General features: G+C 42.0%; 4 protein-coding genes across 6 annotated transcripts in view; 2 read left to right on the top strand and 2 right to left on the bottom strand.

The window, feature by feature from the left end:
* Window positions 1-12651, top strand: part of LOC123876438 (transmembrane protein 131 homolog) — a 42304-nt gene extending 29653 nt beyond the window's left edge. Inside the window, exons 27-28 of the transcript XR_006798359.1 lie at window positions 6576-6581; window positions 12641-12651. The gene's annotated coding sequence lies outside the window, so the exon portion shown is untranslated. The remainder of the gene's footprint in view (window positions 1-6575; window positions 6582-12640) is intronic.
* LOC123876446 (thioredoxin-like protein 4A) lies at window positions 185-2341 on the bottom strand. The gene is made up of 3 exons (XM_045922705.1): window positions 2080-2341; window positions 1581-1717; window positions 185-1088 (listed from the first exon to the last, which is right to left on the bottom strand). The coding sequence occupies exons 1-3, from the start codon at window positions 2155-2157 to the stop codon at window positions 875-877; spliced, it is 429 nt and encodes a 142-aa protein (XP_045778661.1). The 5' UTR covers window positions 2158-2341; the 3' UTR covers window positions 185-874.
* LOC123876445 lies at window positions 3342-6527 on the top strand. Of its 3 annotated transcripts, none has more exons than XM_045922703.1 (3): window positions 3342-3888; window positions 5405-5534; window positions 5653-6527. In XM_045922703.1, exons 1-3 carry the CDS (start codon window positions 3869-3871, stop codon window positions 5884-5886), a joined length of 384 nt encoding a protein of 127 aa, XP_045778659.1. In that variant the 5' UTR covers window positions 3342-3868; the 3' UTR covers window positions 5887-6527. The 3 variants fall into 3 exon arrangements, with proteins under 3 accessions (XP_045778659.1, XP_045778657.1, XP_045778660.1); XM_045922701.1 differs by lacking the exon at window positions 3342-3888 and adding an exon at window positions 3953-4528; XM_045922704.1 differs by lacking the exon at window positions 3342-3888 and adding an exon at window positions 3961-4813.
* Window positions 7328-25316, bottom strand: part of LOC123876066 (follicle-stimulating hormone receptor) — a 70579-nt gene continuing 52590 nt past the window's right edge. The window contains exons 7-15 of the mRNA XM_045922193.1: window positions 24980-25048; window positions 23903-24043; window positions 18125-18265; window positions 17636-17701; window positions 17066-17209; window positions 13466-13537; window positions 12476-12602; window positions 10286-10487; window positions 7328-10207 (exon numbers count right to left, since the gene is read on the bottom strand). Of these exons, the coding sequence (XP_045778149.1) occupies window positions 8547-10207; window positions 10286-10487; window positions 12476-12602; window positions 13466-13537; window positions 17066-17209; window positions 17636-17701; window positions 18125-18265; window positions 23903-24043; window positions 24980-25048 (2623 nt within the window). The 3' untranslated portion in view covers window positions 7328-8546. The remainder of the gene's footprint in view (window positions 10208-10285; window positions 10488-12475; window positions 12603-13465; window positions 13538-17065; window positions 17210-17635; window positions 17702-18124; window positions 18266-23902; window positions 24044-24979; window positions 25049-25316) is intronic.

Raw genomic sequence — 25316 nt, 5'->3', positions numbered from 1 at the left:
TAAAAACAGTAAAAAGAAAAACAAAATGCAACTAAAAAGGTTTTACAATTTTTTGACTTTTGCTTTGCTACATTCAAATAGTTCTAAATTGTGACCTATTTTCAGTACTTATTTTGGAGTTGCTTATAATTCACACCTGTATCAAAACTGTTTTAACACAAAAACACACTTTTTTTCTCAAATGGTGACGTTTTTGAGTTGAAACAGTTTTGATTTAGCGGTGCAATATGTGTTGTAACAAAGTGAAAGCTTGCTGTATGTGACGAAGCCGCGGCGGCGCGCTAGTCAACGTTCCCCGCCGCCGCGGCTCCTCTTCCCTTGTCTTCGATCCATCCAACATGGATACTCTATGGTTAAGATTTAAGTACTTTTTTGTAACACTAACAAGTGATTTTTTGAAAATCGGTCCGAGCAACCGTATTCAAGTCTACTTTGTTGTATGAGATCTGAAGTAAAGTAATGAACAACTGAGAATGTCTTTTATTTTCATATCACTTTTAATCACAATTTCGTTATCTATCTATTTACAAAGTTATATCTATTCATGCTATGTTACTAAACCTATTCCAGCGCAGGACTCATCATCAATTTTTTGGGAATACACAATGTTTTCATAATTTACAATGTATTATTAAATATTAATCTATGTATGTCATGAAAAGTATAAACATTTTCACATAGTTACAAAGTGGAAGTTCCAGTGTTTATATTGTTTATCTCAATTACAATAGTTTTTGAAGAACACAAGTAGAGGTATTAAATTCGCTAACTTTAGGACCATATAATTTCACTTTGTTGTACCTCTGCCCCTTATCTCTCGAGCAATATCAAAGATCAACCATTTACAGAGCAAAATAAGCTCACAGGTACCAGTTCAATATCTGTATTTGGTAGAGTAGTCTTTTGGTGACACCACTAGACCTCTGCCCTTCCGAGCACCTCGGTACACCGTCTCAATGATGTCTATCATCTCCTGCTTGTCCTCGAGTGGCCAGTTGATCTTGTTGTTGTTGCCCGTACCCAGATCTATCATTATGTGCTTGTTTCTGAAGAAGAACATCACTGTGCATGGGTCGTACAGTTCATACCTGCAACAGTAAGTTATAAATGCTATGAGTGAAACAGGTTATAAGGAGCAAGTTATGAGCTTGAAACTAAGATGTGTTCATTTTCACTGAGGTAAATAAACATGAGAGTTAAAATGAGACAGTTACGTCCCGTTTTAACTCTAGGAATAATTCATGTTGCCCCTCAAATTTAAAGGCAGGCTTAGTTTTAATCATAGTCAGAAAACTCAAAAGTGAAAGAAACAATTTGATAAACCTTTGCACATTTCAGTTCAAATTTCAATCCCACTCTATATCAGTGTAGTTGGTGGGCTTTATACTGAGAAGTGATACTCTTGCTTAGCTGTGAGACATGAGGCTATTGATTAGTTCTAATTTGTGACACTTCATCTGTGTGGGAGCATCAAAGACTGCTCATTTAACTATGATATGTATGCTTACATCATAGTTGACTAATCATATAATAAAAAGTGGGGTGCATCATTTCAAATTAAACAAGCTCTACCTACTCACATTTTATTAAAATCAGGAACTTCTGTGATGTCCACCAAGTAGATGACTGCAAAGTTCTTGACTTTTTCAGCAATACTATACAACACTTCATCCATCTTCATGCAGGTTGGGTCCCAATCGTGGCCAAATCTTATGACCTGTAAGAGAATATAGCATTAATGCTACATCTAAATATTGCATGTCATGGAAAGGATCCTAAAAAAACCAGTGAAAAGTTGAATAGTAGAGGAACTTGTTGGAAAGTCAAAATTCCAGGATTCTTATGCTGGTGTACTGATTTTCCTCCTGACTTAGAGACAAATCTGATTAGTTTTTACTCTGTCTAAGCAAGATCGTACGTTCTATAGATCAATCTTGCTAGGCTAGGAGTAAAAACTGGATGTAAGTTTTAAATGTAGTGGCAGAGGACTGAGGCTTCAAAAATACAATCGTGAGGAAGGCGTGAGGTAAATATTACGCTGGAGACGTAAATGTCCTTGTAAAAGTATTAAATACGTACCACAACTCTATCCTCTTCAGATAATATGGCTTGGTCTACTTGCCACCCATTGTGTAAATGTCCTAACATGTAACTCATTTTGGTTTTATGTAATTACCACCTTGTTCAAATCTAGAAAAACTGAGCTTGAATGGACAGGAAAAACACAAAAAACGTTATCGAGAAGAGATTCAGAACCATCAGAACTTCCAAAGATTTATTTTTGTAATTGTTAGCTTGACTCATAACCTAAAAATTATGTAGAAAAAAATTGACAGTGACAACTGACAACTACCATAGCAGTGTTTCCACTTATGATTTTGGTTTAACCCTAGTCTCTGCAGGATTTCGCCCTAAAGCCTAATTTTAGAAATGCATAAAAATTACATAACTTTACGTTTTTTAAAATAATTTCATAATTCCATACTAATGGTCATCATAATGGTCATAATAATTTTCTTCCATAGTTACATGTTCAAATTATAACTCTGTGCTGTTCTGTAGTTAATAATAATTATGCTTTCAAAAATACTCTTACTATTCCACGATGTAAAGTGAAAACGCTTTCATTCCCTATCCCCCTTTGATTAAATAGAAAACAAAAGTTCAAAATTGACATTGGGTGCGTTTAAAAAAGAGTTTAGTTAAATTAAATTAAATTTCAAAAAGGGCTGATGTTAAATTTTTTCTCAAACCCTAAATTCCTGCCAAAGTCCTAAGTTTTCTCAAACCCTAAATTCCTGCCAAAGTCTTAAGTTTTCTCAAACCCTAAATTCCTGCCAAAGTCTTAAGTTTTCTCAAACCCTAAATTCCTGCCAGTCTTAAGTTTTCTCAAACCCTAAATTCCTGCCAAAGTCTTAAGTTTTCTCAAACCCTAAATTCCTGCCAAAGTCTTAAGTTTTCTCAAACCCTAAATTCCTGCCAGTCTTAAGTTTTCTCAAACCCTAAATTCCTGCCAAAGTCTTAAGTTTTCTCAAACCCTAAATTCCTGCCAAAGTCTTAAGTTTTCTCAAACCCTAAATTCCTGCCAAAGTCTTAAGTTTTCTCAAACCCTAAATTCCTGCCAAAGTCTTAAGTTTTCTCAAACCCTAAATTCCTGCCAAGTCCTAAGTAGCACCTAATGTATATAAGTCGATTCGCCCTAAAAAAGGGCGAAATCCTTACAAGTGGAAAGACTGTCATAGTGCATTTTGACATTGACAGTATGGATTTTTCTGAGCTGTAGCTTTATGATCAAAAACCATCTAACCTTGGTGTGAACATGTACAAAAAGAAAATGTGTTTGTAAAGAAGATTCAAAGATTTTAAAATAGAATTCAAAAATGTAAATACCTACATTATTTTAATTTTAATTATTACATTTTTTCAATCATACAGTTTGCTAGTTTTTCTACGGCCTCTAACAGGTTATCAATTTAGGCAAGTATAAAAATATTTGCGAAAAATCATGACAGAATGTGTTACTTTTGAGGGTAGTTCCACAAAACTTATCTAAGGTTATATGCAGTTAAAAGAAAAAAACGGAAGGTCGAATAATTAATTGGGTGTAGTCGTCGAAAATGCAGGTACCTACCTACAGTAATCGATTGTGTTGTGAATTGTGATTGAAAATCCGACTGCTTAGCGAACAACAAGTGAATTTGGGTGCCTTTGGCCTTTGCCTACGGCGTTTAGCCGGTCACAGTTTAGCTCGAAAACAAAACAGCGATTATAAGGTCCGGTTTTGGTGATTGCAATAATACTACAAACTTTGCTGCTTGGTAATTCTTGGCCAAGGACCTTTCACCTTGACGACCTTAATCACCACCCCATGTACTCGGGTTACATTAGGTAAGTAATTTGAATTTCAGTTGTAGTTAATTAACTACCTATTTGTAAGCAAATAGTTTTATTGATTTTCAGTTTTGTTGTTGCAAGTCACGGAGCAAACGCGCGCAGTTGTTTAAATTTTGAAGGCCATTGAAGACATTACAATACTCGAACAGTGTAATGACGTAGCGACCACAGTACGCGAATTTACTTCTGACTCGTTGATAGAATTCGATTCTTTAAACATTTCAGCTTTAAAGTAAAATGGAAAGTCAAACACCTTAGTTTGAAGCTCAAGTTCGTTCATACATCTAAAGCCAGGTCCAAAAGGAAACCTTGTGAAATTAAAATTGATGGTACTGGATTTTTGACTTTAAAACAAGCAATGTTAAGTCTATTGTAGCCTGACATTATTATGTTTCGACGCTCGAATTCTATCGACGTTGGTGAGATATAAAATCTGATACTAAGGACACTATTCACTTGTTTTGTTTATCGTAAATTCGCAGCGTGTTTGTTTACGGCTGGCGTCAGAGCGGGGCGGGAGGTTGCTGGCACCGCGCCATGGAATCGCGGTCACACTCCAAAACATGCAGATTTCTCGGGAAAAAAATAAAAAGAGTTCATCGCGATCCGAGTTCGCAACCGCTCCTACATACGTGTAAACAATTTCCAAACAAAATATGTTAATTCTGCTAAAATAATTTGGGAGCGAAGCACTTAATATGTCGGGCCGGTACGGCGGTGGCCTGTGTCGGTATTCGGTGCATCATTAAAATATACATAAAATATTATTAGGAGTATTAAGGTCGAGCGCGGACTACGTATTGGCGGAGCGCGAGCGTGCGCGCACTCTCCACGCCCATTGTTAGCAGCTGGCACGCAAATTAGTGCTATCGTAATAATTGATCAATTAGTTCAGATCGTTATTCTTAACGAATATGGGGTAAGTCCTATGTTTTTGATGCAAGCAAAGTGTGCCAGGGTTTCTATGGCACATAATTCATCTTCTTATACCTACTATTCAAATGCTAACAGTAGGCACTGCTTGACATTTCACGCTAACTTCATTCACAAAATGTAAGTAATAATAAAGTTTGGTAACATGATACCAGTAGAAAGCATAGAAGAAGAGGTTAATGAAGTAGATAGGCGCAAAACCATGTCCGTTAGCATTTGAGTAGGGTAACTAGGTGAGCTATAGGTACGTACCTAATTACTACACTAAGTACTTAGTACATAAACAGCATCAATAGCCCGACGTCGGTTTTCAAGATGGAGGGTTCGGGAATGCCGGGCACGCAACTCTAACACTTCGAAGTTTAACGGTGAAGGAAAACATCGTGAGGAAACCTTCATGCCTCAGAGTTCTCCATAATGTTTTCTAAGGTGTGTGAAGTCTGCCAATCCGCACTTGGTCATTATGGTGGCCAAGTGCGGATGCGTCTCAACCCTTCTCATTCTGAGAGAAGATCCGTGCTCAGTAGTGGGCCGGCTGATGATATTATGTTAATAGGCGTTATTATGTCGTCCATAGCGAGGCGGGTGGCAGCATGGACGCAGTGTACCCGGCAGCCGCGTCGGCGCTGGAGCGCGGGCGTCGGCGGCGCCGCGTCGGGCCCCGCCAGAGGCATCGCACCATGCCGGTCACTTTCGCTGAGATTAAGGTATCTATACCAAATTATTCCTATCAGGGTCAAGTTTTGTCACGTCTGCTAACATTTATTCCCATCCTGTAAAAACCAAACTGTTCTCAATCATAATCCCGATCCGGTTGCTTTTCAGGAGGTGGATGAAGACGCACCAAGCGAGGAAGCATGTGCAGCGAGCGCTGTAAGCGTTAACAGCGTGGCAGAAGAACGGCGACGTCGCCCCGACTTGCTCGACGAGCGGTTCGGCGCGCAGCTCGCGGAGAGCCGCCGGCGCCGCGCAAGGCGCACGCTGCTACGCGAGCCAGACGAGATCCCGTCCACTTCGCGCGCCGCCAGCGAGCCTAGACCTGACGCGGGACCTTCCTGAGGGCATTTATCCAGCGTCTCTTTTCAAGTGTACCTATTCCACAAGCGTTACTATATGGCTGCCGTGTATATAGCATTTATATTTAAGCTGATACCAAACAAATTGAGTAAAAAGTTCAGTGGGGTGCTCGCTAACCCAGTGTTCAACGATGAATAGACACGAAGCTCATTTGGCATTTATTTTTAATCCAATGAAGGTTTTCTACGAAAAATCATTTTAATATCGCTCAGTGAAGCAGCAATGTAAAACCAACCAACGGTGCTTATCATTCATCGTTAAACGCTGAGTTAGCGAATCAGCATGTTGAAGTACTTGAACAAAAGATAGTTGATTTGGATGCGATTGCTCCTAGTATGTGAAAGAAAAAATTTAAGAGAAAATTAATTTCATCCATTATTTTGTTATTACATATAACATTTACTAAGGGAATGTATAATATTTTAAATCGACAAATGATCGCCAGACGCACATTATTTTGTCGTATTAAAAAAGATGTGTACTTATTCCTAGTTTGTATTAAAATTAAATAAAAGCATTCATTGTATAAGTAACTAGTACTTAAATAGTTAGGACAGATATTCGTATTAATGTTTGTATGCGATGTAAGTAGTTAAATAAAAGTGAAATTTGTTATAAATTTATTTAAATAAAAATAAATAAATTACATTCCCTCACTCATTAATAAATAGACACTGGTATGTGATCACAAACATTGCTTAAAATATTACAAATTTACAACAAACACAAATATTATTATTTCATGGGTAAGTTATAGGTACTTGCCTATTTTAAGTATAGTCATAAAAATTAGGCCAATATCGACAATAATATTAATTCATGTCAATAAACTTACCTTATTATTATAAAAGGCGGTCAAACAAATAAAACTATAAGTAGGTATTATTATTAACATATTTTGAGATAAAATCTGGCAACGGTGATAGTTTTATCTAAATAAGTGGGGCCTTATTATATCAAGTGTAAATTAAAAATTTATAACACCCCCGACCAGTGAAGGTTACAGTAACAGAAAAGAGCTGATAACTTTCAATCGGCTGAACCGATTTTTTTTAGATCATAGCCTAAGAACACTGTCGATCAAGCCACCTTTCAAAAAAAAAACTAAATTAAAATCGGTTCATTAGTTTTTTTTTTCCTTATTTCTATTTGATCCACATAATACAACTCTGTTATATAACATATTTGGTGAATATAAATTAGATGCACTGGTAGGACTATAGGAGCTACGATGCCACATACAGATACACAGATACACACGTCAAACATAACGGCCCTCTTTTTGTGTTGGGGGTTAATAAAACGGCGTTGAATTAATCTGTTTTTGCATTTTACAATCATGATAAGGCTTATGTCTCTTACGGCTAGATAAAAGTTTATATGAAATGTCTATTTAAGCAAATGAGGTTTTTGCCAAGTTTCATTTATTTAGACGGATTAATCGTTTATTTATGTATGGATTTTCTTAAAATCCCTTTGAATTATAAACTGATCTCTGTATTTGACTGGCAATCTACCACAGCTGCTATATTTAATCGCGGGATTTAGTAACCATCCCAGTGTGGTTAATTCTGTAATCTGTTGTATGCACACAATCTCTAAATTGGTCTCAATATAGTGCTATTCTTTTCCGTATGGACCATTGTGAAAGAGATAGGAATAACCTATTAATTTAGTTTCGTTTAGAGATTGTGTAGGTAGATATTTGTACCTAAGTAGCAGTGGCGTGCTCAGGGTCTATAGCTAGGGTAGGCATAAAGTAGGTAGTTGCCTAATTACTAGCGGTCATGATGAAAAATGAACATTAAACTATTTCAATCAGGGTAAGCAGCGCTTTTATGCCTCTATGACCTGCACGCCGCTGCTAAGTAGGTAGTTTGTAACTTAAAAGTACAGTAAAAGGTAGGTACTATGTATTAGATTTTTATAATTTTATTGTCAAAACATGATCGGCTTTGGCCTTCGCTTCCGGTGCGTCAGCATGGCTGAAGGCTTCGTATATTTTATTAATATTTTATTTTATTACACTATCAATTGAGTTTAACAATATCAATGACACTATTGAGCACTTGGTCTCTAGCGATACAATAAACTATCATATAAAATCTAGCTTAGAGTGAACGTTAAGTAACATACATTACAATATATTTAACCATAATTAATTTAACGAGTAAAGTATACAATATACTGTAGTCGAATACTGTTTAGTGCACGCGCCGTCCTCTACAATATACAATTAGCGCTCAACTTTCGCACGTGCGTCGGCGTCGTAGGCGGTAGGCATGCCTACTGACGTGGCTTTGCTATAGTTTAACTTTTAACATTTAACATTTATTGTAAAAACATTAACCGTCCTATTTAGTTGTACATAAATAAATTAATATTTTACTTATATTATTCATAAATTATTAACTATAACTATCATATTATAATAATAATATCGACTCGGGGGATTTTTCATCTTACATAGTAAATTTTACTAAATAAATATATCAAGTCTCGTGTCGTCGCACTTGCTTAAATTTAAACTCGTCATGGCGCGTAATACTGTACGAAACTACACTACACGATCGTGTCAGACGTCCGCTTGGCGGCGCGGGCGGGGCTAATGGACGGGATTGTAGGACAGGCCGTGCGGCGGGTCAGCGCGCCTCCGCCTCGTCGGCCGGCGCCTCGGTCTCCGCGGCCGACGGGATGGTGTGCAGCAGGCGCGGCGCGGCGGGCGGCAGCAGCGCGGCCGGCGACAGCGGCGGCTCGTCGGCCGACACGGCGGGCTGGCGCGTGAGCTTAGGCCGCGCCGCGCCCGCCGCCGCGCTGCCGCCCGAGCGTGACGTTCGCCACGTGCCCGTGGACGCCGTGGCGTTGGAGCCCGACGAGTCGTTGCGCGACGACGACAGGTTGGAGTCCTGAGACGTCTTGCGCGCCACCAGCCACGACGCGGCGCGGCGCGGCGGCGGCGGCGGCCGCCCGTACGTGCGCCACGAGTCGGAGCGCGACGACGAGAACTCCACCGACGACGACACCGAGCCCGTGCGCTTGGGCGGCGCGCGCGGCACGGGCGGCGCGGGCGGCGTGGGCGCGGTGGCGCGGCGCCCGCACGCGCGCAGCCAGCGCAGCAGGCGCTCTCCACCGGGCGCGGGTGGCGCGGCGGGCGGAACGGCGCCGGGCAGCAGGCGGCGGCACGCGCACGCGGCGCCGTGCTGGCCGCGCGACGAGCGCTCGTTCAGGCTGTTAGTGTTGGCGGGCGTCTGGCGGTTGCTGAAGTTGGACGAGTGGCGGCAGCGGCCAATGCCGCGCGTGACGCGCGACTCCTCGATGGCCTTGCACACGAGCGCGCAATCCTTCTTGAACTGTTTGGTGAGGATGGCGTAGAGGAAGGGGTTGCAGCAGCTGTTGAGCGGCAGCACGAACACCGTGAACACCTTGGCCTGCTCCAGCGACACGAGACGTGCGCCGAGCGCCGCAGTGAGCGCGAAGAAGGCGATGGGCGACCAGCACAGGAAGTCGGTAAACACGAGCAGCGCCATGCGCTTGGCGATGCGCGAGTCGTTGCTGTTCCACGCCTGCGAGCCGCGGATGGCGCAGTACATCTTGAGGTAGCAGCCCAGCAGCACGAGGAAGGCCAGCCCGTTGATGGTCAGCAGCGCCGCCACGTAGCCGAGTGCGGTCGGCGAGCCCGTCTCGAAGGGCAGGCACACGGCGAACTTGCGGTAGTCCGACACGCCCAGCAGCGGTAGCGTGGCCGCCGCCAGCGAGAAGGCCCAGCCCGCCGCCATGACGGCGGCCGCGTGGCGCAACGACAGGCGCTTATTGAGGTGCATGGCGTGCGTGATGGCGTAGTTGCGCTCCAGCGTGATTACGGCCAGCGTGAACACACTCAGCTCGGACGACAGCACGCCCAGGAAGCCGGCCAGGCGGCAGCCACCCGACATCTGCCAAGCCACGGCGTGCTCGCGGAACTCGCCCAGCGTGCCCGCGTCCACCACGGCCAGCAGGCCGAGGTACACGCCCATGCAGAAGTCGGCGGCCGCCAGGTTGGTGACGAGGAAGCGTGGCACGTCAATGCGGCTGCGGCTGAACAGCAGCACGAACACCACAGTGCCGTTGCCGAGCAGCGCCAGCAGGAACACGGCCCACACGCCACAGCGTAGCGTCCACCAGTCGAACAGGTCCACGCACGGCAGGAAGGGGCCGGGCAGCGGCCGGCAGCGCACGCGCCGCGCGCGCCGCAGCTCGGCCGCGCCCGCCGCGCTCCACGCGCCCGCCGGCCGCGCGCCGTCCGCACCCGCGCCCGTCGCGTTCACTGCGCACACAAAAACACCATTATAAGAATCTCAATACTGTACTACATGAAACTGACAATAGCGGCAGAGGCTCTCACGGTAGTGCGGCCAGATGTCGGTGGCGTTGGCCCAGGCGGCGAGGTCGACGTGCGCGGGCGGCAGCAGCACCAGGTCGCTGAACTGCTCCCTGTCGTCATCCTCGCCCTCCGCCTCCCCGTCCGCCTCGCTGTCCACCCCCACGCCGCCCTCCATCAGCGGCATGAACTCGCAGCAATGGTACGCGTACGACAACACCAGCGTCTGGAACGGACAACAATTCATGTTTAAATATAATTTCAGTTTCCAAAACTTTCTTGAAAATCTTCTAGTCAGTGCACAATATGATCGTGTTTGTTGGTTGTTTCAGTTCAGTACCAATAAAATATTGTAGAGGGTCAACAGAAATAGAACTTAGAAAGGTCCCCCAGTTAATAAACTAGCCCCAAGACGTAGAGTGCGTTATCAAAATCTCGATCTTCGACCGAGGAAATTGCGAAAAAATAGCCCTTCACGGGCGGGGCCCGACATGGATGGTTAATCGTTTCATGGCTTTCCTCATGCGATCCCTATATTTTATTACAACCCCAACTTAACCGAACTAATTTTATGAACTGGGAGCTGATTATTATTATAAAAGAAAACGAAAAAGAAACAAAAACGAAAAATAATTTTGCTATTGCTAGGTTAGGTAGGCAGAGGAACTTAGTACCTAGCTATTGTACTACAAAAATTAATTTTAAGAGTACAGAGTAACGAACTGGCAGTAAAATCTGTTCTTGAATAATTCCTGGATTTATCTAAGGTTTCATTTTTTTCATTGATTCTTACACAATTACGTGGGTATCAATTTTGTGGGTTACCCCACAAAATTTGAAAGAAGGCGTTAGAAAAACCTGGTAAAATCCAGATTGTTTACTGTAAGTTTAACGCCCCCGGCGTTGTCTGTGTGCTCGTAGCAATAAGGGAATTAACCGCCGAGCGGTGCATGTTGTGCTCGGTAGTACCAGCTGGACCGACGGTTGTTTCTTGAAACTTTTAAATATACCTAGTGCAGATTCCTAAACGCTCCGTTAGTGCGATTCAGATTTGCGTGTTCTGCTTGGGCTTCAGTTGTAAGGTACTCGTGCTGCCATCTAGTGAAAGCGTCACGAGTGGCGACTGGATTAAGTTCGTATTGAGGTCGTACGAAGACGTACTGTTGTCACTCTACGCTGACGACAGTGCGTATCTTGCGTCGTCCTATCACCAAATCGTGGCCACTAATCGCATGCAACGCCTGTTGAACCTGCTTCCTGAATGGCTGGACAAATGGAGAATGGCTGTCAACGTGGGGAAAACAGCAGCCATTCTGTTCGGAGTTCGGAAGCCGCTACGTCAGCTCCAACTTCGAGGCCAGGGCATAGAGTGGCAGACTTCGGTGTGCTACTTGGGGTGCCGCATCGACTGTAACCTAAACATGGTTCCCACGGTGGACCACGCCGTGAACCACGCAAAGGCGGCCACGTCGATGCTGTACCAAGTCCTCACCTCAAGACTATCACCGAAGACCAAACTTCGAATTTACGGAGCCTATGTCCGTTCGCGCCTGACGTACGCGGCCCCTGCGTGGTACGCTCTTTGTTCGGCTTACCAGAAGCGCCGGCTACAGGTTCAACAGAACAAGTGCCTGCGCCTGATTGTAGGAGCTCCGAGGTACGTCAGAAATGACGTCATCCATCGTGATACCAAGACGCCCACCGTGGAGGAGTACGTCCACGCACTTGCGCGGCGCATGTTTGCCCGCGCGGACCATGGACCGTACATACACCTCCGTGGGATAGCACCGCTACAACACAGACCACCCAATGGGCGTCCTCTACCTCGTGAGCTTCTGCAGTCACCCGCACCAGCGCAACTTGCTGGTGAAGATGATGACGACGAGGACGACGCAAGCATAACTGGACCTGACAATAGCCCCGTGCGCGATGGCGAGTCCATCGCCCACAGTACGGGGGCCCTGGATCCAACACACATCCGAGACCTCGAGGCCCAAAGCCAAGAAGGCAGGCCTTAGCCGATAACGGCTTAAAGGACGTTACCGGGGAAGTGTTCTTCCCCGCGCCACACCCGGGCAAGGAGGCCACGCCTCGAGGCCCGTACCCCCGTCTTGACATAGGTCAGATGGAGAAGACCCCGCTGCTGTGTATTGAGGTCAGTTGATCGATCGTATGAGTGGAAATCACCCTCTATTCGCAACTGTTGAATGCTACCTGTATCCTGGGGAAGAGCTCGGGAGGGTGGAAGCGACGCAGCGCGGGGTTGTTGTGCGCCTTGAGGTGCAGCAGGCGCTGCAGCCCGCTCGCCGGCAGCACGGGGAATCTGTTGTTACCCACGTTCCTGCAACCGATCGACTCCGTCAAACATCTTACACTTAGGCTGCGGTCTATATACCCTACTTTTTTTTTTATAAAAATAGCGAGCAAACCAGCAGGGGGTCACCTGATGTTAAGTGATTACCGCCGCCCATGAACACCAGGGGAACCCGAACCGATGCGTTGCTGGACTTTTAGGAATTTATTGGCCCGCTCCTTGAAGAGCGTACTTTGACTTTGCTGCAGATATGCTATATCGGGACATCAATCTATCTCTTTTAAAGTCTATGTTAAATCTGAATAAAGTCAAAGTAGATACACTATAATTATAGATCTCAGTTTTAGCCTTAACAATAATTATATTATCCAAGGAGAGGACACTGATATTAGAACAGCATGAGTTATATTTTATCAATTTCCCCGGGCGAAACATTTCTTGGTAATCATGCTACAGGGTCTCTAGGTTACAATAAAATCACACTCAATTTCATAAAGATGGCAGAGTTTTGAAGTTTCCAAAAAACACAACTCATGGTAAATGAGTTGAACGTCAGGATGGCTGGACCATAACGGTATTTGGAAGTTTAAGCCATCCTAAGATTTAGTACCTATTTGGTACCTATAACAAAATAATTATATTAGTAAGTACCTCGACAAATAAGGAGAAATTTTATAATGAAAGTGGCCAGCCATCCTGACGTTCACGTAGATGTGTTAGTAGGAAAACCAAGTAAAAGTGCTCCACATCGCGTCGATACGAAGCGGGCGAGTACCTATTTACAAAATATTAAACGCTATTTTCAGGGTCATAAATTATAACATAAGTGTTACGAACTATTTAGGTAGGTACTTGCTTTAAAACAAAGCGAAAGATACAAATGTACTCACAAATCTTCTAATTTGGAAACTGGAACGAATGCTTCCATATCAATGTGCTCTATTTGGTTGTCCTCGAGATCTCTGGAATGATATGCGTTATTATATTACGAGCTGTCGCGAACAATGCAACTGGACGCTCCATGTAATTTAGGTTAAACAATTAAGGCTCAGAATATACAACCTATATTATAAGGCTAAAACAAAGAGAACTTGCGTCAGAAACACCGCTCAGACGTTGTAATTCAGACAGCAATTGTGTATTTCGACTGCGTTTCAATTTGGCGAGCTTCATAGAGTTTAGGTAAACGTGTACGCGCGCGTTCAGTGTGACGTTCTTCTGTGCAGTTTACAGCGCTTTGATCTTTTTATTCAGATACAAGTTAGCCCTTGACTGCAATCTCACCTGGTGGTAAGTGATGAATGATGATGCACTCTAAGTAACTCTACGATGGAAGCGGGCTAACCCGGTATACCCATACCTCCCTTTGGTTCCTACATGGCACAGAACGCTAAGTTGCTTGGCGGCACGTTTTTGCCGGTAGAGTGGTAACTAGCCACTCCCGAAGCCTCCCACCAGACTAGACCAGTGATTTAGAAATTATGAAGTTCTAAACCATGCCGGGAATTGGACCTCCTACTAATAACACCACGGCGCTAACCAATGCGCCAGGCAAGTCGTCTAGATCTTTTTGGATCTTCCGTGTTCTTGTGTGTATCGAAACATAGCGGGTCTTATCATATCAATATCTTATCGAAAGGTTTGTTTAAGAGGGCTCTCTCCGTCACTCGTTTCATACAATCGTAGTTCCAATTTCATTTGAATATTAAGCAACCATCCATGAAATTTTGCAGACATATTCTAGAAACTAATATCTATGTTTTTTTTTTCTTTATTTATTTAAGGGCTTTGATACATTAAAGTACATGTCAGCCCTATTATAATCTAATTAAATACTATCTTAATATCTATGTCTGTAGTTTTCCAGATTTCTGTTAAAATATTCGGTTTCAAAGTTACGCGGTCTTTAAAATTTTCATACAAATCTTGGAGCCCCTGTAATTTTAAAACTACATATTTTTAGAAAAATCTAAAACACCACAGACACAGATATTAATTTCTAGAATATGTCTGCAAAATTTCATGGACTTTGGTTGCTTAATATTCAAATGAAATTGGAACTACGGTTGTATGAAACGAGTGGAAACGAGTGACGGAAAGAGCCCTGTTAAGATTTTGTTTTAAGCTTATAATAATAATGTATGTACAAGGATTTATCCACGCTTAAATCATTCATGCGTCACGCCTTTAAAATATACAGTGTACTTATAAGTTTGGGTCGATGTTTATTAATTGCAATAATAATAGACTACAGGCCCATGTTTAAAAATGGGTGGGTCATATGAACCACCAGGTGACGTATACAGGACGATATAAGAGCATAAAATAATAAGTTTCAGCACTATGCCGTCACTTGTAAGCTGTCCAACAGAGTGCTGGTGAGAATTGAAAAGTGCAGGTAGAGTGAGTACATTTTGGTCATATATTTTTGTACGGCATTTTTACCATCGATAGATCCATGAAAAATAATAAGAAAGCGCGCAGTGCCGTAAAAAAATGGTGCGCCACAAAGTCAGTAAATGTTTTGATTTTCTGACAATTTCCGGGGTAAATTTGGTCATTTGATTCTGTACGGCACTAGTTTCATACTGTTTCAATACAGCCTCTAATCCATTATTCCGCAACGCCGTACAAAAATCATGCGACAAGGGGAAAAAATTGAGGGTAGCAACCCCCTCTCTTTCCGTGGTCCGGGGGGTGATTTGAGAAAGTACGGCTTTGGTTCCAAAACATTATCTAGCACTCAAAAGTACTATTAAAAATAATGCCGTAAAAAAATTAGTGTTCATTTGAATGTGTATCAATAATTATCTTAATTTCATGGTATACTTAATTTTTAAAGCTGTAAAATCATTTGACTCTGTACGGCAACTTTTTTTTTAACATGATAGTGTAAAATACTATTGTTATATAGTATTGCCGTTCAAAAGAAACTGTTCTAAAAAAAATTATAGATAAATACAAAAACTGAAATTTTTCAAATTATTGCAAAAGTTTAAATATTCATAGATTAATAAAATATAGCAATTTTCTACGCTTTTCCCTTGTTTTAAATAGTATTAAGATAAATAAATTAGGAAAAAATTATGCCGTACATTTTAATGCAGACCATATCTTTTAGGCTGATGAAAATGACGCTACCATTTTAAGGGTAGTACTTTATGGCCATCTGATACTGTACGGCATTAACATATTTTTGAAGAGAACAATTGATAATATGATAAAATCACTATGCCGTCTAACTGAAGTGAACGGGTGTGTATATAATATCCACATCCCCTACAAACCTTTGGACCAACGAAAATGTACGGCATGTAAAAAAATATTATCTATGCATAAAACACTTTCAAAATAAATTAATTTTATGTTGTTTCAAATCACCCCCCGGACCACGGAAAGAGAGGGGGTTGCTACCCTCAATTTTTTCCCTTTGTCGCATGATTTTTGTACGGCGTTGCGGAATAATGGATTAGAGGCTGTATTGAAACAGTATGAAACTAGTGCCGTACAGAATTAAATGACCAAATTTACCCCGGAAATTGTCAGAAAATCAAAACATTTACTGACTTTGTGGCGCACCATTTTTTTACGGCACTGCGCGCTTTCTTATTATTTTTCATGGATCTATCGATGGTAAAAATGCCGTACAAAAATATATGACCCAAATGTACTCACTCTACCTGCACTTTTCAATTCTCACCAGCACTCTGTTGGACAGCTTACAAGTGACGGCATAGTGCTGAAACTTATTATTTTATGCTCTTATATCGTCCTGTATACGTCACCTGGTGGTTCATATGACCCACCCATTTTTAAACATGGGCCTGTAGTCTATAAATTTTGTCCGTTACTTTGTAAACGTAAAGAAGTAAAGAGGTTATTACTGTAAAATATCAGCGTCAAAATACCAATCTACTGAGCTGCAATTACTGGTTATCGGCACTGGTGGCCTACGCTCGTTAACGTATAATAAGTCTTAACTTAAAATTAAGTTGATAGCTTTATTTGGAGTGAGAGGGTCATGTCATACCGTCATTCGATTGCCAATTCGATTACATTATTGTTTGTATTTAATCAAACTTTATGAGTCTGATCCACAAATACAAACTTTGTATTTGTGGAAAATTGAGAGAACTATGGATTTGCGTTAGAAGGTATCCCTGGTGAATAAAATCTAGCCCTAATGATTTAGGGAGAGTGAGATTGACTCACAACATCTGCAGCTTCGTGCGTTTCACAAACGGCTCTCTTTCTGTCGCGTAAACTCTCGTTTCTTAGTTATATAATGAGGAATGCTAGGAGAGAGAGAGTGAGAATAATTCACAACATCTACAGCTTGGGCGTGTGTCACGTTTCACATGTTTCACAAACGGCTCTCTATCTGTCGCGTAAACTCTCATCTCCTTCTTTCTTCTTTCTTTCTTAGCCCTCTCCCTTCCTTATGAGATGAAGTAATGAGGTATACTAGAGAGAGAGTGAGAATGACTCACAACATCTGCAGCTTGGGCGTGTGTCGGAAGGTGTCAGCGGGCAGGCGTCGCAGGCGGTTGCGCGCCACCAGCAGGTCGTGCAGGCGCCGCAGCCCGCGCAGCGCGCCACCGTCCAGGGACTCGATTTCGTTGTCCGACAACTCACTGCAACCACACAATACACTAGATGAAATTCAAAACTAAAACCAGGTTATATTATATTATTATAATTAATATTATTATAATTATATTTTACATTTACCACGATTAATTTGGTGTTTTGACCACAACTCTGAATGCATCTGAGTCCAAATATCGGCAGTTAAAAACACCAAATTAATCGTGGTATAGACCCGTTAGCGTAATGATAACATAGGGCACCCGGCTATCAAGTGAAAACTCGTACCCCGATGTGAACTGCTGGACCCAAGCGGCTAGACCGGCCGACAAGTTCTGTGGAGACCTTTGCAAGAGACCTTCGTCTATTCGAACCTTTTCACTGGCAAGCGCATAAATAAATCGTAACCCAACTTATTAGCACAACCCCTTTTCAATTATCACATTAATTGCAGGTATGATCGCGATACTCACAGCACTCGCAGTTCAGAGCACTCGTGCAGTTCAGGAACAATTCGCAGCTGATTCGACCGCAGGTCTCTGGGAAAATATCATTTCATCATTTTACATTTTCCATACGGATTCAAGGATAAGTGTGGCCTAGTTGAGGTATTTGTTAAGCAAAGTTAACCCTATTTGGTAACTGGCTGGGTGACCGACTTTGGAGGTCCGAATTTGGCCTTTTCGTTTCATCGGAGAACACGTTAATAACCGTAAAACCTAAGTCACGTTGTATGCGGAGGGATCTGAGAACCCGCCACTATGCCAGAGGGTAGGTGTTAGCGAGGAATTCTCCTGGGATTATTATACTAGGAGATTTCCTGCCATTTTGTGATCAATGGAAAAGGGTCACGACCCTCGGCATTGAGCAGTGAGGCACACAAATATATAGAAGGAAGATAGAATACTAGAGGTTCCCAGAGAAGATTAGCGAAGGTTGGTGCTGGATGCATAGATACTCACAGCGCGCGTAGCTGTGGCGCCTGCGCGCAGAGGTCGGCCGGCGTGTGGGCGAGCCGCGCGTGGTCCATTCGCAGCGTGCGCAGGCGCAGCGAGCCGTTCAGTGCCGGCACGCCGCCCAGCGCGCGGCACTCCGATAGGACACTGCACATAGAAACAATCATTCAACCATGATAACGGACCACCATTTTTAAAGCACGTTCGAAGGTGTGAGAACATGCGTAGCGCAAACCCCGCGCCAGTATCTATGTCTGTACTCTGTGTAGTCTCCATCATACATAGAGCGTACGAATTTTTTTCACTTTTTGAAATACGATGCTTATGAGCTTTGCCTATATGGAGTTTTATAATATCTTTGCAATCATTATGATAAGTACTTGATATAACCATCACAGAACACTATATGGTAAGTTCCACTACCTGAAAGGTACCTACTGCCAGATAAACAAGGCCTACTCTTTGAGTAAATAGCGTTTACGTTTATGTAAATAGCGACTCTTGCACTAACAAAATAAAGTGCGATTCAGCTTGCATAGCCCTTCGACACATTTAACAAACAGCTCCTTTCTGTGGCGTAAACTCTTACTCTTAGCTCTCTCTCTCCCTAATGAGATGAAGTAATTAGGTATCCAAGGAAGGTGGGCTCGTAAGTCGTATACCTAAGCTATAACTCAGTTACTGGGTAAGCGAGAGAAAGAGATGTTTCATCATCAGGAATTATACATCCATTGTGGGACGAAGTTCTCTTAAAGGTTAAAGAACATTAAAATATATATACGATATCTCGAAAAACACAACGCATTTTTGGCTACTTTGTGCAAAAAAAACTCGCTTTATGGTGTTGCCGAGTGAAGACCAGGCCTTGAGCGATTGTTTTGGGCAAACGTGTCTCGTTAACAGTCGATAGCGACAACACAGCACTATCCGTGACCCAATAAAACATATTGCTCAATTTTGCGTCTCGGAATCCGCGAGAGCGCACCTCGTAAGTCCATCATGTGTGCTTAGTATGAGATTTTACACCTCGCCAACGTTGACAGAATTCGAGTGTCGAAATACAATAACGTCAGAGTAAAATAGACCTTGTGGTCCTTGATTTAAAGTCAAAAATTCTGTACCCACTGATTTTAATTTCACAAGGTTGCTTGGAGCGTTACGTGTAGATGTAAGGACGAACTTGAGCTTTAAAATATGTCAGTTACTGGAACAGATTTGATAGAGTATTCGCATATTTTTCTTACCACTGTGATAAGAAAAGGACTGACAAAGTTAATTTAATTAACTCTTAATTTAACTGTCAAATCTCGAGATGCCAGTCGAGCATAATGCTTGGAACCTTTATTTATTAAAAATTCAGTTTCGGTCCATTTTTAGTAGTCTTAAAAAGAAAAAGATGCACTATATTCATTTTAGTTTTGAGAAAAACATTAGAATCAATGCCAACTGTCCGTTTGACTTAAACGCTGAAGTGTTTCGATGCTCGAATTCTATCAACGTTGGTGAGATGTAATATCTCATACTAAGCACCACAGGTCAGTGCTGACATTATCTGTAATTGGCCACTTCGCACTCGCCGCCCGTATCCGTCGTGTGTATCCTGCACTTGACATCTCCCCCTTTGCCTCTTTTGTGATTAGGGGTACCAAATAGTTATGATTTTTAGGGTTCCGTACCTCAAAAGGAAAAACGGAAACGTCTGTCTGTCCGTCCGTCCTGTCCGTCGTGTCTCTCAAGAAAACCTATAGGGTACTTCCTGTTAGGGTTCCGTACCTCAAAAGGAAAAACGGAAACGTCTGTCTGTCTGTCCGTCCGTCCGGTCCGTCGTGTCTCTCAGAAAACCTATAGGGTACTTCCTGTTGACCTAGAATCATGAAATTTGGCAGGTAGGTAGGTCTTATAGTACAAGTGAAGGAATAAATCCGAAAACCGTGAATTTTTGGTTATATCACAAATAAAAATGTGTTTCAATTTTAAAAGTAAGATAACTAACCAAGTGGGGTATCATATGAAAGGGCTTTACCTGTACATTCTAAAACAGATTTTTATTTATGTTTAACCCCTGACCTAAAAACGAGGGGTGTTATAAGTTTGACGTGTATATCTGTGTATCTGTCTGTGGCATCATACCTCCTAAACTAATGAACCGATTTGAATTTAATTTTATTTTGTTTGAAAGGTGGCTTGATCGAGAGTGTTCTTATAGCTATAATCCAAGAAAATCGGTTCAACCGTTTGAAAGTTATCAGCTCTTTTCTAGTTATTGTAACCTGAGCTTGTCGGGGGTGTTATAAATTTTTAATTTACACTTGTTATGTATAATAGTTTTTGATTTATCGTGCAAAATGTTGGAAAAAAATACCCGAGTACGGAACCCTCAGTGCGCGAGTCTGACTCGCACTTGGTCGATTTTAATTTTCTAGTGACTCTACCCCCGATGCCTCCCCCTAGACTGGTCCGTACACATCGCGATGACCTCGTTCTGCCAAACTTGCAGCGGTGACTCACACCGCGTTGAATGCACCGGCGACGATCGAACGCGCGATCACCACGCATAGGGCCGCCTTACACAGTCAATTTAGATCGCTATCCGCGATCTAAATCAATGAACGCCATCCAGATTGATAGTGTACGGAGTAGATTGACGGATTGATGCATCTGATCACAAAATATCTGGATATTTTGTGTTGATTAATATTTTGAAATCAAGACCGCGATCCACTGATCGTGATCAAGATTGAACGTGTAAACGCAGGATCGCGTCAGTCAGTTTTATTATATGGAGTTACCATGTGTAGTAACCCATTTAAAGATTTTTCTTCCATCCTGAAGTAGTTTTTGTAATCATCATCTTCAGCAGTTAGTTGTATTTCTTTAAGAAAATTTAAATGAGTATATACACTTCTCTTTTCTGTAACCACTGTTTAACCCAGCGCCTTCTACGAATCCTCTTCTTCAAAGTTAGGTGTAAGACAAGAAATACTACAGCGTTAACCTCATGTAAATCCATGATAACACGTGTTCACGCGGCGTAGGATAACACGGACTGACGAAATCGAGATTGAACGTGTAATGTTGCAGCGCAATCCATCAATCTGTGATCGCGATAAGAGCTACTTGATCGCGATCTAAACTGACTGTGTAAGGGCCGCCATAAACAACTTGCGTAACTTATTGGAACCCGTTGATTGAGTGCCAGTGGAGACAAAATAATTACACACATTATGTTCTGCTAAATATGTACATGAAGATACAGGTACCACTAGAATAAATAACCCAATCTGCCTTATCTCTCGATGTGGAAATGGCAAAAGAAATACAAATTGGACTTATCGCTTAGTTTAAACCGGCTTGCATAAGCATAAGGTAACATCAGGTTAATTGGTCGGTGAATAATATGGTCAAAGAAACTTGTATTAGCATTCTCTACCAGGTATAGAGTAGAATAGAATAGAATTTTTGAAAGTGCTTTTGAAAGCATAAATTTTAATAATGATGAAATAATAATTAATAACAATATTCGCAAATACTAAAAATACTTAAATATTAAAATTATAAGATGAAAATATCATCCAAATCACCGTAACGAGGCAGGGTGCCCAGAACGCTGGCTGCGTTACCTCGTTGAATGGCCAGACTAATATGCTGACCAAGGTAAGTAACTGCCAGACCTCCGGTCACCCGTGGACTCCACAAGGCGGGATGACAGGTCCTGAAGTAAGTGCTTTTGAATCGTCAAAATAATTTACCACTGGTTCGGAATCCATGAAAGTATTTGAACTAGATGATACAGCCGTCATATTGAATTTTTTCACAAAATTTATAGCCAGTGACGCTCGGCATGATGTAAAGATTCTAATGATATCCCATACATCGTTTAGCATTTAGAAGTTATGGTGGAATAAAGAAAGTCACATGAACTCTAAAACCTTTTCTCTCTAGTCACTGAATCCTCCTCAACTTAGTTGCTGGTAGAAATCGCTTCAAAGCGATAAGGCCGCTAATTTGTTCTTCTATTTTGTGTTACTTTTGTATTGTTCTTTTTATGGAGTACAATCACACTATCACACTAATATTATAAAGGCGAAAGTTTGTGTGTATGTGTGTGTGTATGTTTGTTACTCCTTCACGCAAAAACCACTAGACGGATTGGGCTGAAATTTAGAATGGAGATAGATTATACCCTGAATTAGCACATAGGCTACTTTTTATCCCGGAAAATCAAAGAGTTCGCACGGGATTTTTAATAAACCTACATCCACACGAACGAAGTCGCGGGTATCAGCTAGTAAAGAATATAAAACAAAATCCTGAAAACATTACGCCTTTTTTTGGGCAGTCGTGTAAAAAGACTCGGCTCAACTTCAGTTTGTATGTGTGCGCTGGCCCTTAGATACTTTATAAGTTGTGAGTGTTTGCGGACTGCACTCAGCGGTCTGCAGCTTCCGATATACACGATAACAAAGTTCCATTAGGGAGACGGGGTCGAGTATCGGCACGAGTTGTAAAGCGGGTAACGACAGATAAAGTTTCCTACAGCTTTTATAACAAGCATTGGTTTCAGCGAGGAGCTGCGAGATAAAGGGATTATCGAATTACATAATCTTATAGATTTTTGAATGAATATAACATTGGCTTCTTGTCATATCCTGCCACATCTTTCAAGAGCTGATATTATATAACATTAGATGATACCCGCGACTTCGTCCTTGTGGATTTAGAGTTTTTTTTTAATCCTATGGGAATCCTCTGTGCTTTTCCGGGACAAAAAATTGCCTATGTCAATTTCCGGGACGACTCTCGAACTCTTCGATTTTCCGGTATAAAAAGTAGCCTGTTCGTTCGTTTTCAACCAAATCGGTTAAACGGTTGGGCCGTTAAAAGCTAGCCGACAGATAGACAGACACACTTTCGCATTTATAATATTAAGTATGGATATGGATGTATGGATGGATATGGATGATATTCTTATTTGCTTATTGTCAAGTCTAAAACTATACAGCCACCAGTTAGCGGATGTTTCAGTATTTCCAGATGTGACTAACAATAATACTACATAGTCAAAACTTGGTTAGTAAGTATTAAAAGTTCGGTTCGACTCGCAGTAAAGTTAATTGGTTTTAATCGCTGTCATTGTAGTTAAGAAAGGCTTTGAGCTTTGACCTAGTCTTTCGTAAGTGCCGCTTTGCTTTAAGAGTCAAGACATTCTATACGCATTGTTAATTGAAAGTTGGAAAAAGCACTCACAGTTACTTACATTATCGGCACATGCTTGAGCGTATTCGGGTGTAGTGGAGAGAGCGATATACCTAGCATAATGTTTCTTCTGATCTAAGATATTTAAACTGCGACGTGTATCTAATCCAAAATAACGATCCATTATATCTGCCTAAGTAAGCTTAAATAAAGATAAAAGCGATTCACAAAAGACCATAGGCATTTAGATTGGATAAACTTAAGCATTCACAGTACAAGTAGTAAGTCTCAGCAGATACATGAGTGCGTATGGTAGTAGGTACTTGTTTTACTTAATCTTAAAACTACAACCTGCGACGCGTGATCCAGAATAAGGATCACTATGTCAGCTCTACTCACTCGGACATCAGTGGCTCTATGAATAAGCCTAAATTAGCAAAAGTTATAGGTGTACTGCTTGACTGAGACGGCTCGTAGGGTATGGTCCGGTTTGCGGCAGGATTCTGACGGCAACGTTAAGCTTCTTTATTTTTACATCTATCATCCTCCTGCAACTTAAGGCTAGGCATGGCATGGCAAGGCACTTACAGGGTAGTAAGCCTCGGCAGGTGCGTGAGCGCGTCAGGGTGTAGCTGAGAGAGTGGGTTGGCGCGCAGCTCCAGGCGCGTCAATCGCGTGCACGCCTGCAGCCCCACGCCCACACGCTCTATGCGGTTGTTGGCCAGAGACCTGCGGAAACTCCATCATTAACGACCACAACCAAAAAGTACCCCACAACAAACGTCTTCACATTTGTCGCAAGAGAATCTAATCCGAACCGCCAGGATGTGGAACGCCCTTCCGGCATCAGTTTTCCCTTCCACCTATAATATGGGTACCTTCAAGTCAAGAGTGAATTAGGCAACTTCTAGGCAAGCGCGCTTCATCTTAGGCTGCATCATCACTTGCTAGCGAGTGTGATTGCAGCCAAGCGCTAGTCTATATATAGTTAAACAAAAAAACCCGAAGCGAAACTGTTAACTCTGTCTGGCTCACTCATAATATTATGGGCAGCAATTATTTTCTTCCGTCTTCTAGTAAAAAGCGTTTTAAAATAAGTTTTTGATTTGTCACCAAAAACCATGAGAATTAAAAAAACAACTGTTTCCAAAAAGTTTGCTATGTAAGATCAAACTAAAAACTAACTAAGTTGGTCCTACAAAAGGTCAATTTTTAAACCAAAAATAGCCGTGACAGCAAGCTTCTTACGCATTTTATACAAAATCTGGTGCATACCGTTCACTCATAACATGGGTCCAATACGCATTGCCCATGCCAATGAGCTGCGTTTTAATCGTCTTACACAAATCTATGAAAATCAACATAGTTCCAAAAGGTTTTCAACTTTGAGCAAACGAAACCAAATGAAATCAGTTGCATGATGCATCAGAGTTAAAAACTGACCTTCCCAACCTAAGAATAGGTTAAGAAGGTCAGTTTTCCCTTACTTGTGAGTCTTTGTGACCTCAAGCACGTACGAATATTTTACTTCCTTTGTCTAACTCCGTGCAGAAGTGCCTACTCGTGGTTACAATGTGTAAATCTGGTTACCTTGAAACTAAGAAGGACTTCATCATAAGTTAAAAGGTTATTTCTATGGAGTTCAAGAAATAATTAGATACTTACAAGTCTTCAAGCATCGGCAAAAGGTGAATAGCAGGCGGCAACTCGGTGAGCAGGTTGTCTTCAAGTCGTCTGTGTGAAAATATTCCATTACTTACACAATGAAAACTGGTCATTTGACCAGAACACGCATAAGGTAGAGTTCCGTAAGCATGCTAGCTGCTAAAAATTTTTGGCGTTCATTATATAATATGACTAGCTGATACCCGCGACTTCATTCGCGTGGATGTAGGTTTTTAAAATTCCCGTGGGAACTCTTTGATTTTCCGGGATAAAAAGTAGCCTATGTGCTAATCCAGGGTATAATCTATCTCCATTCTAAATTTCAGCCCAATCCGTC

Source organism: Maniola jurtina, chromosome 21 (assembly GCF_905333055.1).
Source record: "Maniola jurtina chromosome 21, ilManJurt1.1, whole genome shotgun sequence".
NCBI classification, from domain to species: Eukaryota; Metazoa; Arthropoda; class Insecta; order Lepidoptera; family Nymphalidae; genus Maniola; species Maniola jurtina.
Note: the sequence above shows the minus strand (reverse complement) of the source record. Positions and strands in the feature narration are given on the sequence as shown.

Coding starts and splice junctions, on each gene's coding strand:
- LOC123876446 (XM_045922705.1), bottom strand. CDS start 2,157: ATGAGTTACATGTTAGGACATTTACACAATGGGTGGCAAGTAGACCAA. Junction 1,718..2,079: donor CTGAAGAGGATAGAGTTGTG/GTACGTATTTAA, acceptor ATTCTCTTACAG/GTCATAAGATTTGGCCACGA. Junction 1,089..1,580: donor GTTCCTGATTTTAATAAAAT/GTGAGTAGGTAG, acceptor TTACTGTTGCAG/GTATGAACTGTACGACCCAT.
- LOC123876445 (XM_045922701.1), top strand. CDS start 4,458: ATGCAGATTTCTCGGGAAAAAAATAAAAAGAGTTCATCGCGATCCGAG. Junction 4,529..5,404: donor GCAACCGCTCCTACATACGT/GTAAACAATTTC, acceptor TGTCGTCCATAG/CGAGGCGGGTGGCAGCATGG. Junction 5,535..5,652: donor TCACTTTCGCTGAGATTAAG/GTATCTATACCA, acceptor GTTGCTTTTCAG/GAGGTGGATGAAGACGCACC.